General features: G+C 37.9%; 2 protein-coding genes across 7 annotated transcripts in view; both read left to right on the top strand.

Moving 5' to 3' along the window:
• Positions 1-819: 819 nt before the first annotated feature.
• On the top strand, positions 820-3,996 carry LOC111608436. Its single transcript, XM_023332739.1, has 2 exons — positions 820-1,204; positions 3,153-3,996. Exons 1-2 carry the CDS (start codon positions 857-859, stop codon positions 3,480-3,482), a joined length of 678 nt encoding a protein of 225 aa, XP_023188507.1. The 5' UTR covers positions 820-856; the 3' UTR covers positions 3,483-3,996.
• Positions 3,997-5,072: 1,076 nt separating this feature from the next.
• rufy2 (RUN and FYVE domain containing 2) overlaps positions 5,073-12,111 on the top strand; it is a 30,099-nt gene continuing 23,060 nt past the window's right edge. For 2 of the 6 annotated variants that reach the window (XM_005804206.2, XM_005804208.2), the window contains exon 1: positions 9,499-10,201. In XM_005804206.2, coding sequence (XP_005804263.1) covers positions 9,898-10,201 — 304 coding nt within the window. In that variant the 5' untranslated portion in view covers positions 9,499-9,897. Of the gene's footprint in view, positions 5,333-6,574; positions 6,709-7,507; positions 7,804-9,497; positions 10,202-12,111 lie in introns of those variants that run through there. The other 4 variants (XM_005804207.2, XM_023332027.1, XM_023332026.1 and 1 more) reach the window with 4 other exon arrangements.

Raw genomic sequence — 12,111 nt, 5'->3', positions numbered from 1 at the left:
GATAGGTTCCACTTTCAATATTTTAAGTCACTATGTGAAATAAAATGACTTTAGTGTGTAAAGTGCAGTATTGGGTAGTAATTAGTTACATTTACTCAGTTACTTTTACTTGAGTAACCTCTGAAAAAAATTGACTTTTAGGAGTATTTTTACAATGCTGTACTGGTTACTTTTACTTCAGTAATTTTATTAAGAAGTATTGTTACTCTTACTTGAGTAAAGTTTCTGGATTCTCTACAAACTGAATGAAAAACAAAAATGTTATAACCTAAAATTCACCAGACACAGTCACACACCTGCAGTTTTTGTTAAAGTTTTATAAGTTTTTTTATTGAAAGAAACTAATTTGGGGGGAAAAAATATCTTGCCTGATTTATTGATACCTATATTAATTATTGTCATTTTGGTCCTTAAAATATCTAAATTTCCACTTAACTTTTTATTTTGGTCCATCTAATTATGTAATTTTAAAGTATTAGTTACTCAATATGAGTAAACTCTTTACCAAATACTTTTTATTACTTGACTACTTTTTACTTGAGTTGAAGTAGTGCTGTTCAATTTATGGGAACTCTACTCACCTCTGTAACTCACTAATAAATACACAGACTTTACAAAATACTGACCTTAGAACTGACCCCTGAGGTACGCCACGTGAACAGATGTGTTCCACTTTTAATCATTTAAATTAAATAAAATACATTTACAGCGTGTAAAGCGTGGTGTTTGAATAAAACCGCATCATTGAGTGTAGGGGGCGTTGAAACAAAACACTTATTTTGAATTCGCTTGAACGTCGTACTTCCGTCTGACGGTGAAGCTGGAGGTCGTCTCGTCCGAGCGAAAGGACGTCGCGATGAACGCAACCGAGGAGAAGCTGGCGGAGCTCGTGCGCGATCGCCCGAACCTGTACGACCAGTCGCGCGGGGACTACCGGAACAGCGTGAAGGGACACCTGGCGTGGAAAGAGATAGGCGCCGCGATGGGGAAATCCGAGGAAGAAGTGAAGCTGCTGTGGAAAAACCTGCGCGATAAGTTCTGTAAAGCGAGGAAGCGGCTGGTGCGGAGACAGTTCCCCCAGCAGGACGAAAGCGACCTCCCGTGGGAGGTGCAGGTCCCGGGGCTGTTCAGCCAGATGGCCTGGCTGACCGCACACGTTAAACTGCGGCCGGAGGTCGGAGGAGGCGTGGGGGACCCACAGGAGGTGACTTCAGTTTACAGAGTTTTTCCAGTTTAATTTCTGCTGATGTTTGACTTTAACGCGGAGTCTGAGTGAGTTTTCGCGTTCTTTTATCGGACATTAACGAACCGACGTGGAAACACCTGATCGTTAGCGGAGAAGATGGTTCTTCTGTTATCACGGCGGACACATCCGCTTTTGTCCCTTCAAAACAAAAGCCCTGGTCAACAAATTTTCGAATTAATCATTAACTATTAGAAAATATTTGATAAAGGCCTGTCACAATGAGCAATAAATCCATTAATCGCATGATAAATTAAAATTAGGTAAATAATTCCATTGTTTTTTCTCTTTCTACCAAAAACTGGATGATAAAAGTCTTCAAGTCTGATCAGTTGGTCTCAACCATTTTTTTTTGAATGATTTCATTTGTTGATTCTGTTATTTCTGTTTATTTATTTTGTATATTTAAATGTCTTCCAGTTCCAGTGTTAAATGCTTACTAGAATTGAAGACTTACTGATTTTTGAGAATGTGTTCTTGCTTTATTATACCACTATACCACTATTACTTGAAAATTGTCTGGTTCACAAAAGAAAAAAAAGTTCTTAAAGTATTAAAAACATTTTATTTAAATTAAAAATCAAGATTAACAATAATAATGATAGTAATAATAATAATATATTGCATATTACTATAACAGAAAATACTTTGCAGTTATTAGAAATAAAAATAGAACTTGTGATCCAATGGTTATGTAATTGAGTCGGATCATTTTTCCAAAAATGTACATAATATATTGAACATTGAAAAAGACACTATTTACAACAGCACATCAGTGCAGAGAAACAATTGTCCAATAAATAGTTAGTACAAGATTTAAGAATATTCAAGTAAAAATAAGGTGCATATTTTAATTGGTTACTTTATGTGGTTATAATTTTTAAATAATTTGTCCCCTCTCTTTAACATGGGAGCTAATTATGTTTTCACAGAATCTTTTACTGTGCTTATTCCTCTCATCAACAACAAATCCCGTGAATTTGGTAACATTTGCTCTTTATTTGGCAAAGTTATGAGGGGGAACCAAATATTTCAGATGCCTGCTCACTCGAACCGGAGATCACAAAGTGGACGCGGACGCTATACTGTGACTGCTCCTGCTGTTCGATAAAGTTTTGCTTCAAATAACAAAAGATTGCTAGGTTGCAGTTCCTGGAAAGAACACAGGAGGGCAGGCTTTCCCCGTTTTGACCTACATACAATGAACTTAGTTACTGAAAACATAATATATACAACTTCGTAACAGACGATGCCTGTCTGCCCTCGGTGTAACCGCGAATTTGCAGCGAACAGTTTTTACAAGGTAAGAAGATTAACGTTCATATACTTTATAAGTAAGTATGATTAGAAAGATATCAAATATCGCTTTATGGAGAAGGACCGCGTCTAACCACTAGTAACCATGGAGACAATGCCCCGCCGCCAACGTATAGCAAAAAAACTGTTAGCATCTCGTTTTTGTGCGTTCTTAGGATGCTCCGGTGTAAAAGGAAATACTGTTTATGACATAGTGATATAAATCATGTGGTGTGAATTCTGGCAAAGTCGGTAATTTGATCAAAACATCATGGGGGAGGTGGTACGGGTTTCCAACTTTCCTAAATACCGCCGTCTATGAGCCCCGGCCAGGTGCGTTACGTTCACAGATAAATTAGCTCGAACCGGAACAAATTACTCGAACCAGGGCAAATTACTCGAACAAGTGGAAGCCGTGAATAAACTGACAAAAACAACTTTGGAAAATAACTTGAGTAGCGCTGTTCAATATTCCCGATTCTCACTTCCGACGTCCATCATGGCGCCTCGAATGATTGCAGCCTCAAAGGGTCAATATATGAAAAACTAAAGATTCCTCTGACATCATTGACTGCACTAAACAATAAATTGTTCATGTTTTTGTGGCACACAGGCAACTGGAAGAGCAGACGACATGGAAAAAGAACAAGAGGAAGACAAGAAGAGGCTGCTTGAGCCCCTCCCAGTTGTCACCACCAGTTTTTCTCTTGCAGAGCCCACTCCAAGCTGCCACCAGATCATCGAGCCTTCACCTAAACGCAGAAGACAAGCTCCCGCAGAAACTGGGCCAGGTTCTGCTGATGCATTCAGCAATTTCAGGGATGAAGACGAACTGTTTTTGCTCAGCCTGCTGCCCTCACTGAAGAGGCTCACCATTAAAAAAAGGATGGAGGTCCGGATGAAGTTCCAGCAGGTGCTTTATGCTGCAGAGTTTGAGGACTAAAATCTGGGTCTGGATCACTACACTAGCTATGGGCTTGTAAATACATGTTTATAAGTTGTTACTAATTATTTTTGTATTGTTAATTTTGGTATTTTATTACTTCACTAATCTTCAGAGGCTGGGTTAAAAGGAAGGAAAAACGCTTCACTTTTATTTACTGAAGACGCACACTACAATCTCAACATTTATTTATGTAACTACGAGTGTTTTTCTAGTTTTTCAGGAAATCAGTGATGAAGGAGTTACAGCAGTCCTGACTCATTTCCTCATAGTCAAACATTTATTGGATTATTTTATGGTCACATAGAAATTAAAGGGAAAAGCACAAATGCGCCAATGACGCACTACTTAACCTGCCGCATTATAAAGTTTGCCCTGTATTTTTATTTCCTCATATTAGAGCAACTTTCACTCAGACATATGCAGTGCCTTGCAATCATATTCACATCCATTTATCACATTTATTCACAACACAAACATACATGTATTTATTTGATAGAGCAATCAAAGTGTAAGGAAAATTACTTTTTTTTTTTTTTTTTTTACCAATTTTTATATTGTAAATAAAAGTCTGAAAAACCTGAAATGCATATTCAGTCTCCTTTACTCTAATACCCTTAGATAAGAGACCTAATTAGTAAATAGAAATTGTAATGAACATTGTTAAAAACTGAGCAACACGAGACTCAGGTTGACAGGGCAGCTGTTAGTTATTTACCTCATAAATATGGTATTTATGGAAGCATCAAGAAGAAAGACATTGTTAATAGATCATTAGAATAACTGTTTTGCAGTTGGTAGCACTGTTGCCTTGCAGCAAGAAGGTCCTGGGTTCAATTCCCGGCCTGGGGTCTTTCTGCACGGAGTTTGCATGATCTCCCTGTGCATGCGTGGGTTCTCCGGGTACTCCGGCTTCCTCCCACAGTCCAAAAACATGACTGTCAGGTTAATTGGTCTCTCTAAATTGGCGACCTGTCCAGGGTGACCCCACCTCTCGCCCAGAACATCAGCTGGTAATGGGCACCAGCACCTCCCGACCCCACTAGGGAAAATGGATGGATGGGTTTGCAGTTTGCGGCACTTCCAACATAATTTTACTAAAGTAAAAAGTAGCTTTTTTTTTCATAAAAGACAACGAAACGAAACGAAAGATGGAATATAACCTGCTAACACCAAAATACCGCCATTAAAATGCATTTCGCATGAATAGAAGTGTGTAAAATTAATACCAGTTTGATTCAAATGATTCACACCTTCTCTGCAGTCTTCTGCTCACTGGGAATACTGGTTTTTATTCAGATTGTTTTCCAGCAGCTCTGTTATCCGCATAGTCATTCACTTGAAAACGAGCCAATCACGTTGCTGCTTTCACAAGTCCCGCCTCCTCGTTCTCTTCACTGATTGGTTGGTAATGGGTGTGGCGTTTTCATTCATCATTTTCTACATTCAGTCAAACACCCTGTTAGCCTGTGACTTTCCATACGTGAAGGAGTAAATATCTCTTGCTGTTTTTTTATTTTCTGTAAGTTTAAGTCTCTCCCATCACATCTTTGCTCCATTTCTCCCCTAACAGCCTCCATCTCTCCTCCTGTTTATTCCCTAACCCCTCCCCTCTCCCAGCCTCCCTGCCTCTTGTCATTGGGTGCCGTGTCGGGTGATGGTTGTGGTTTCTGTCGGGGATATCTCCGGAGCATGTACCAGCTCTCAGCCTGCAGCCGTACATGGACAGATGGAAGTTTATTGAGACTTTGGGACATCTGAGATCTGCTGATTACCGCTTTTATCCTCTGCAGCTGGACAGATTTCATACAAGCTAAATGAGGATTACTGCTGTGTTTCTTCATTTTGAGGTGAGATGCAGGGATGCACATGTATTCAGTTACGTTAGGGTGTGTTTGTATTAAGCAAGAATTTGACAAAGTCATATTATTTAAGTTTAGCTAAAATGTGTTCCTTATGTAAATCATAATTATGATAATATCGGTGTTTTGAATAGTAGCACTGTCTGCAGGATTGCTGCACAGTGAAGGGTAACACTACGATGAAACAGCATCCTGTGTTCATTGGTGGAAGAAATCAAAAGCCTCGTGGACAGCTCGGTGATTGGCTGGTTTATCTGTTTTATAAAGGAGGCTGATCCGGTTGATACTGGGATTTCATGCAGTTTGTTGGTGAGTAGTGGGATGCTAGGTGTGGTTCAGAAATGAGTCCAAAAGCGTCACAATGAGATTAAAACTAGGTACTTCAATGGTTCAGTATCTGCATAAAAATGGGTAAATATGTGACTAAATAAATATGCAATTATTAAATTTTTTTAAACAAAAAGCATTTTTATTATGTTATAGTGTGGAATATTCTCAAATAACTTAAGATGAAATAACGAATTTAACCTTTAGTTATATTATGTATAAAAAAATGCTTACAATCTGCAATATTTATTTATTCCAATTTCCTCTTTGTTTTTGAGGTAACATGGAGTAACAGTTATGTAGTGATTAGTTTTTGGGTTTCTGGCATCTTTTAAGGGATTTCATTTGTATTTATAATGGCAATTTTACATTCTAGGAATGTACTCTTATTTTGAGTATACTCCTAAAAATAGGAGTATTTTTACTATGTAGTTTTTTTTAAAACTTTTACTTGAGTAATTTTATTATAAAATATTTCTACTCTAACGTGAGTAAATATTTTATTTATCCACTGAGTGAAAAACAAATATCTTTTAACCAAACATTCACCAAACACAGACACACACCTGCAGGTTTTGTTAAAGTTTTATACGTTTTCTTTTGAACGAAACTGATTAGGAGAAATTTTTTTTGCCTGATTTTGCTACTTATATGAATTATTGTCATTTTTGTCCTTAAAATAAAAAAAAACTACCATTTAACTTTAAATTGTGTTATGTATATGAAGAAAATATTTGTCAAAATGTACAATAAATATATACAGTCTCCTATATTATGACTTAGAATGAATTAAATATTTTTAAAACGTGTTTTTTGGAATTTGATTCAGGCAGTGCAGAAGCAGCTAAAGGGCCTCTGAACTGGTCATATGATCTCTGGTCAGTCTGAAGTGATTAGAGAGAAAAACAGGAAAACCACAACAGAGGAAGAGTAACGCTGCTCTTCCTCTGTAACAGTATACTTTACTGGGAAGATCGAAGGGTTTCAGCCATTTTATGGCAACATAGTATCTCATGGGTTATTTATGAAAATAAAAGGTAAGAAATATTTACATTCTGGAAGATTTTTGCTTGTTGATTTATTAGAAATTAATCTCCTGTTTTAGGAACAGGAGCATTATGTTGAAAGATGTGTGTATATGAAGAAAAGGTTTGTCAAGGTTTACAATAAATATATACATTCTCCTATATTATGACTTAGAATGAATGAAATATTTTAAAACGAGTTTTTTGGAAGTAAGGCAATATGGACAAAATACAGAAAGACTTCTGTAACTTTGAACAATAGCAGCCTATTAACTAGGAATTTAGTCAAATTATTTCATCTATAAAATCATAGCAGATGCATTTATTAATGAAGCATTTCTCTATGCAGGCATAAAACTGGATTTTTAATTTTATACAGCTCTGGAAGATATTGAGAAACCACTAAAAGTGATCAGTTTCTCTGATTTTACTCTTTATAGGTTTATGTTTGAGTAAAATGAACATTGTTCTTTTATTCCATGAACTACTGACATGTTTCTGAAATTCAAAGCAAAAAAAATTAGTTTTTATTTGCAGAAAATAAAAAACAAATAAAAAAATTGACTTTCAGAACTCAAATAATGCAAAGAAAACAAGTTCATGTTCATTCAGAAACAACAATACTGATGTTTTCACTCAGGAAGAGGTCAGAAATTAATATTTGGTGGAACGGCCAGAAGGTTTTCCATGGGGTTCAGAGCATTTATTCCAGATCTTGTCACATTATATCAATCAGCAGAAGTCCAGACAAGACAGTGTTATTCAAATCTGCAGTGAGGCGCATTTCATTCCAGCCTGTGATTTTTTTTAGATCAATGTGGACTTTTTATCGCACAGATCCATCCATGCTGAGCACATCAAGTCTGGCCAAACTGGACTGCAATAACAAAATCCTCCACAGTGCAGAAGATCGGGTCACTTGGCATATCAGAGGAACAACCAAACCTTCCTGGCTGGCTAAGTCTTCATAATAACGAACCATTTTGAGGACGTCTCTTAGGGGGACGGAGGAGCGGGACGTCCCGCTCAGCATGTACTCCCCCCAGAGTCTCCATCGCTGGGGCATCACTCACAGTGAGAGCATGGAGCGCCTTGCTTATAGTCAAGGTAGGCCCAACGTTTCCATTTCAAACTCTGACCTTACTAAAAAACAGCCATGATGGTTGACACCCACTACAGCAAGTCTTGTTATTACGGTGCCTTTTTGACTTTAAAGAAAGTAATGAAACATCCTCTGTACTGTTGCTAGTTCATAAATCACTGAATGGCTTAACACCAAAATACATGAAAGATCTGCTGTTGTTGCTGAGGTCTTCTGGTTCTGGTTCTGCTCTTTGTCTCCAGAACCAGTACCAAACATGGAGAAGCAGCATTCAGTTTTTATAATCCAAACTTCCAGAAAACTGCAAAACTGCCAAAACACTTAGTTTCTGTAAATCAGTGGTTCCCAAAGATTTTCTGGGCCCCTCTATGGATTACAATAAAATCCCCAACAAAAAGGAAAAAACAAAATCAACTGGGCACACACATCGTTCAACCAGACATAAACCGATACACATATTTTGTTTTCAAACTCCACTATATAAGTTTATTTCGCACTTCAGGTTGCAACAAAACAAACTACAAACCATCTTTACAGTGAAACACTTTTGTGTAACTGTTTTTATTTTTCATTTTTCATTCATCCATACCGCTTCCTGCGCCCCCCTGTAATGGCACTGCGCCCCCCCTAGGGGGCGCGCCCCACACTTTGGGAACCACTTCTGTAAATCAAGGCTTGAAATCCACCTGTTTGGAGTTGACTTTGATTAATAATAACTGGAACATTAATCAGAATAGTTGATGTATATTAGCTTAATGATTTTGATTATGGAATTTGACAAAATGTAATGTTTATTTCTTGTTTCATAATTGTTTTTTATATTTTTATGGTGTAAAATACCAAGACATGATGAAGAGTCAAGCAATGATCACCCATAATTTCTGCTATTATTAATAATTTACCCTGTAATTTAGAAGGGGTGGTGCACATAGTTTCTTATATTTGTATTTATAATGGCATAATAATTTCTAACAACAAATGTCACACCAGGTGGTAACATATGTTTGCTGCCACTGTGCAATTTTGCACTCTAGCACATTTTAGATTATGTATACATGTATAATTGTATTTTTTTAATGTTTGAATATTTTTAAGGCTTCATAGTCTTTAAAAAAACGCTAGTTATTGGCTATATAGCATTTTTAAAGACTTTATAGCATATTTTAAGACTTTTAAAGACCTATTAGTCTTAGAAATGCAACAAAGTTTAGGCATTGTTGATAATGTCCTCCAATAACACAAAATTACCAAGTCATATATTCACATTTCAACTTTAAACACTTTAAAATCACATATACTGTATGTGATTTGAAAATGTTAAAAAAATATTGGACCAGAATATTTTCGAGTAGTTTTAAATTATTTAAAACAAGAGAAATCTGATTGTAATAGAAGACAGTGAGGGAAGTGTCTTTTTTATGTATATATAGTTGCTATGTATATTAAATCTTTTTGGGAAAGTACGTGCTGAAAACCCTTTGTAAGGCCTATGTTTCTAACTAAAGAAATTATATTTTTAATACCTGAAGTTGATTGAAAGCCCTACGGAGTAAAACCTGAGTGAAGTTTCAATAATTCATACGTGAAAGCTTCAGGTTGAAGTAGCGCCCTCCCTGCAGTTCCCACCTCCGGCAGCAGGGGGCAGCAGCTCGGCGGCAGCCTGTAAATAATGACGTAGTGCTGCTCGCTGCCTTTTGTGAGCTTCGTGGGCCTCCTGACGCCGCCTCCTCACAGGGCGCAGCTGCTGGACCGGGGAGACGCCAACTGTCGGTTTGGTTAGCTGGCTGTAAACAAATCTGTACACCTCCGAGATGTACGGAAAAGAAACCTTTTGTGCGAACCTGTTTGCTGCGCCGTAACAGCAGGTGTTAGCGGTCATCATGTAGGTAAACTCGGTGTTATTTGACTTTTGTGGACAGCTGATTTTTTTTTTATTATTATTTTTCTTTAAACCAATGTCGTCATTTAACCGGTGGGATCCCGGACATTTTATTGCTATGCTCACCTAAATCGCTAGCTAACCAAGTGAAGAAGCTGGATAATTTAGTGTGTTTTTTACATCACGGAGCTCAGCTAGCTTTGATAATATTCCCGTGAACATGGCATCTGCTGCTGCGGCGGAGCACGACCTGGTTCTGTCCGAGGCGGACAGCAGCAAGGAGAAAGGCCAGGTGTTCGGGATCCTCAGGCTGCAGGAGGAGAAATCAGGTGCAGGGGACAAGGCGAGCAGCAGCAGCAGCACAGGGAGAGGTGGAGGAGGTGGTGGTGTGGGAGACGGGCGATGGCAGGCTCCTATCTTCGCTTTAGCCAGGAAAGCATCAGAGACCATTTCAGGAAGCATTCACGTCCTTCCAAAAGTGTCGGAACACAGGACTTCCCTTCCTGGTGACTGGACTGTCCAAGGTACAGTATGCATTATGGGCTTTGCTAAATGAAATTGTGGCACCTCTCTCTCCTGCTGTCTAGTTTTTCATCATCACCAGGGCCGACCCAAGCCTTTTTGGGACCCTGAGCAGATTTTAATTTGGGGCCCCATCAGAGGTCTCGCTAGACATTTTTGTTGTCCGTCATTTTGACTGACAGCATATCTGCCATGTACTATTTTTACCCGTTGTTATAATCATATTAACATAGGTTATTCAGATGCAATTTTTTATGCGGTTTAGTTAATATTCACCTAGTCGAACTGTGAATCCCATCACATAAACCAGATGAACACATCTAAGTTTTTCTCCGTAGCGACAAAAACCACTGACTGTGGCCCCAATAACATATAATAAATGAAATTAAACGACTCTACTTTAATTACGAGCACTTTACCCGCTCGAGTCTCAACGCACAGCCTCACAAATTCATCCTGGTCCTCATCTGCAGAGAAATCTGCGCTGGTTCATCAGTTAGTTGGATCTGTCTGATCCAAACAAATCAATTGAACTCTGCGAGCTTTTTACCGTGTGCGCTGCCCGGCCGCAAGCTTTTACTAGGATTTAGACCCCATATAACTTCTCTACTGTTACTAGCATGATTTTTAATTAGCTTACATCATGCCAGTGTAATTATGGTTATTGATTTTAACCTTACTGGAGTAACAAACTAAAATAAAAATATTTGAATTTTGAAATTCAGGCTGGTATTTAAGTGTGCCATATTATTTTAACTATTGGAAATTAACATCAGCTGATAAATATGAAACTGATATTAAGCAAGTTAACAACTTTGAAACCTTATATTTCCCCAACTGTGGCAGCAGGAATATTAACCATTATTTGCATAACAACTATAAAAGCAATACAGAAAATGTTTTTCCATGTTTAATAGCATTCAGTTTGTATAATTCAGTATTATTTTAAATATATATATATTTTTACCATGCCAGCTTGGTGCTCTTGGGGGCCCCCTGGTGATGTGGGGGACCATAGGCAGCCGCTTATTGTGCATATTTCCTGGGTCTGGCCAGTACCACCACAGACCAATTGATGTTTCACACATCAGTGCTGGTCTCATGCTTCCTGCTCGAGGCTTCACATGATGCATTCAGAAATGCCGAGGCTTCACATGATGCATTCAGAAATGCCGTTTCTTGGGGTTAACACACTTCACGCTGTGTCATTCAGCTGTTTAAACTACAAACACCGATAACTACTGCTCACTCAGCAGCAGCAGCACCTCTCACTCTGAGCTAAATTTAACCTGCTGGCTGTCGCCATCTTCACCACAAACTTGCTTTCAAAATGAACCAAATCAAATTGCGTTGATAAAAATCTTTTTTTTAATTGATTTTGTATCAAAATGAATCAACAACACAACAGAAACAGTAAATAAAACTCATTATGAAGCATCTGCATACAAAATTAACCTTCAAAAAAGGCTCTAGTAGAGAGAAATGCACCAGGCTGAAGCCTTTTGTCATCCATTTAAAGGTTTTGCCCAGAAAACCTGCTCAGCCTGGTGGTTGCGGCGCTCACCAGTCATTCATCCAGCGGCCCAACGTGGTTTTGCGTTAAAAAATGTTTAAAGTTGACAGGAAATTTGAAAATATCACTTGATAATTATGTGTTATTGGAAGATTAATACCTGAACACAAACTATAAAATCTTATAAATGCAAATATTTAAAAAATCTTAAATAAATAATCAATGTTAAGCCTTGTGGCGGCCCAAATGAAGCCTAGTGGCCCGCCAGGCTTATAATACACTGGGGGAAACCCTGCATTTCTTGGAAGGAAGAGAAACAATAACCCATGCAAATGGAAATTATTGACTTCATTTTAAGTTATCATGCAATTAATTGATTTATTGCTGAATTAAATTTTT

This window comes from Xiphophorus maculatus, chromosome 4, assembly GCF_002775205.1.
Source record: "Xiphophorus maculatus strain JP 163 A chromosome 4, X_maculatus-5.0-male, whole genome shotgun sequence".
Classification (NCBI taxonomy): domain Eukaryota; kingdom Metazoa; phylum Chordata; class Actinopteri; order Cyprinodontiformes; family Poeciliidae; genus Xiphophorus; species Xiphophorus maculatus.
The sequence above is the reverse complement of the archived record's forward strand: the minus strand, read 5'-3'. Positions and strand labels throughout refer to the sequence as shown.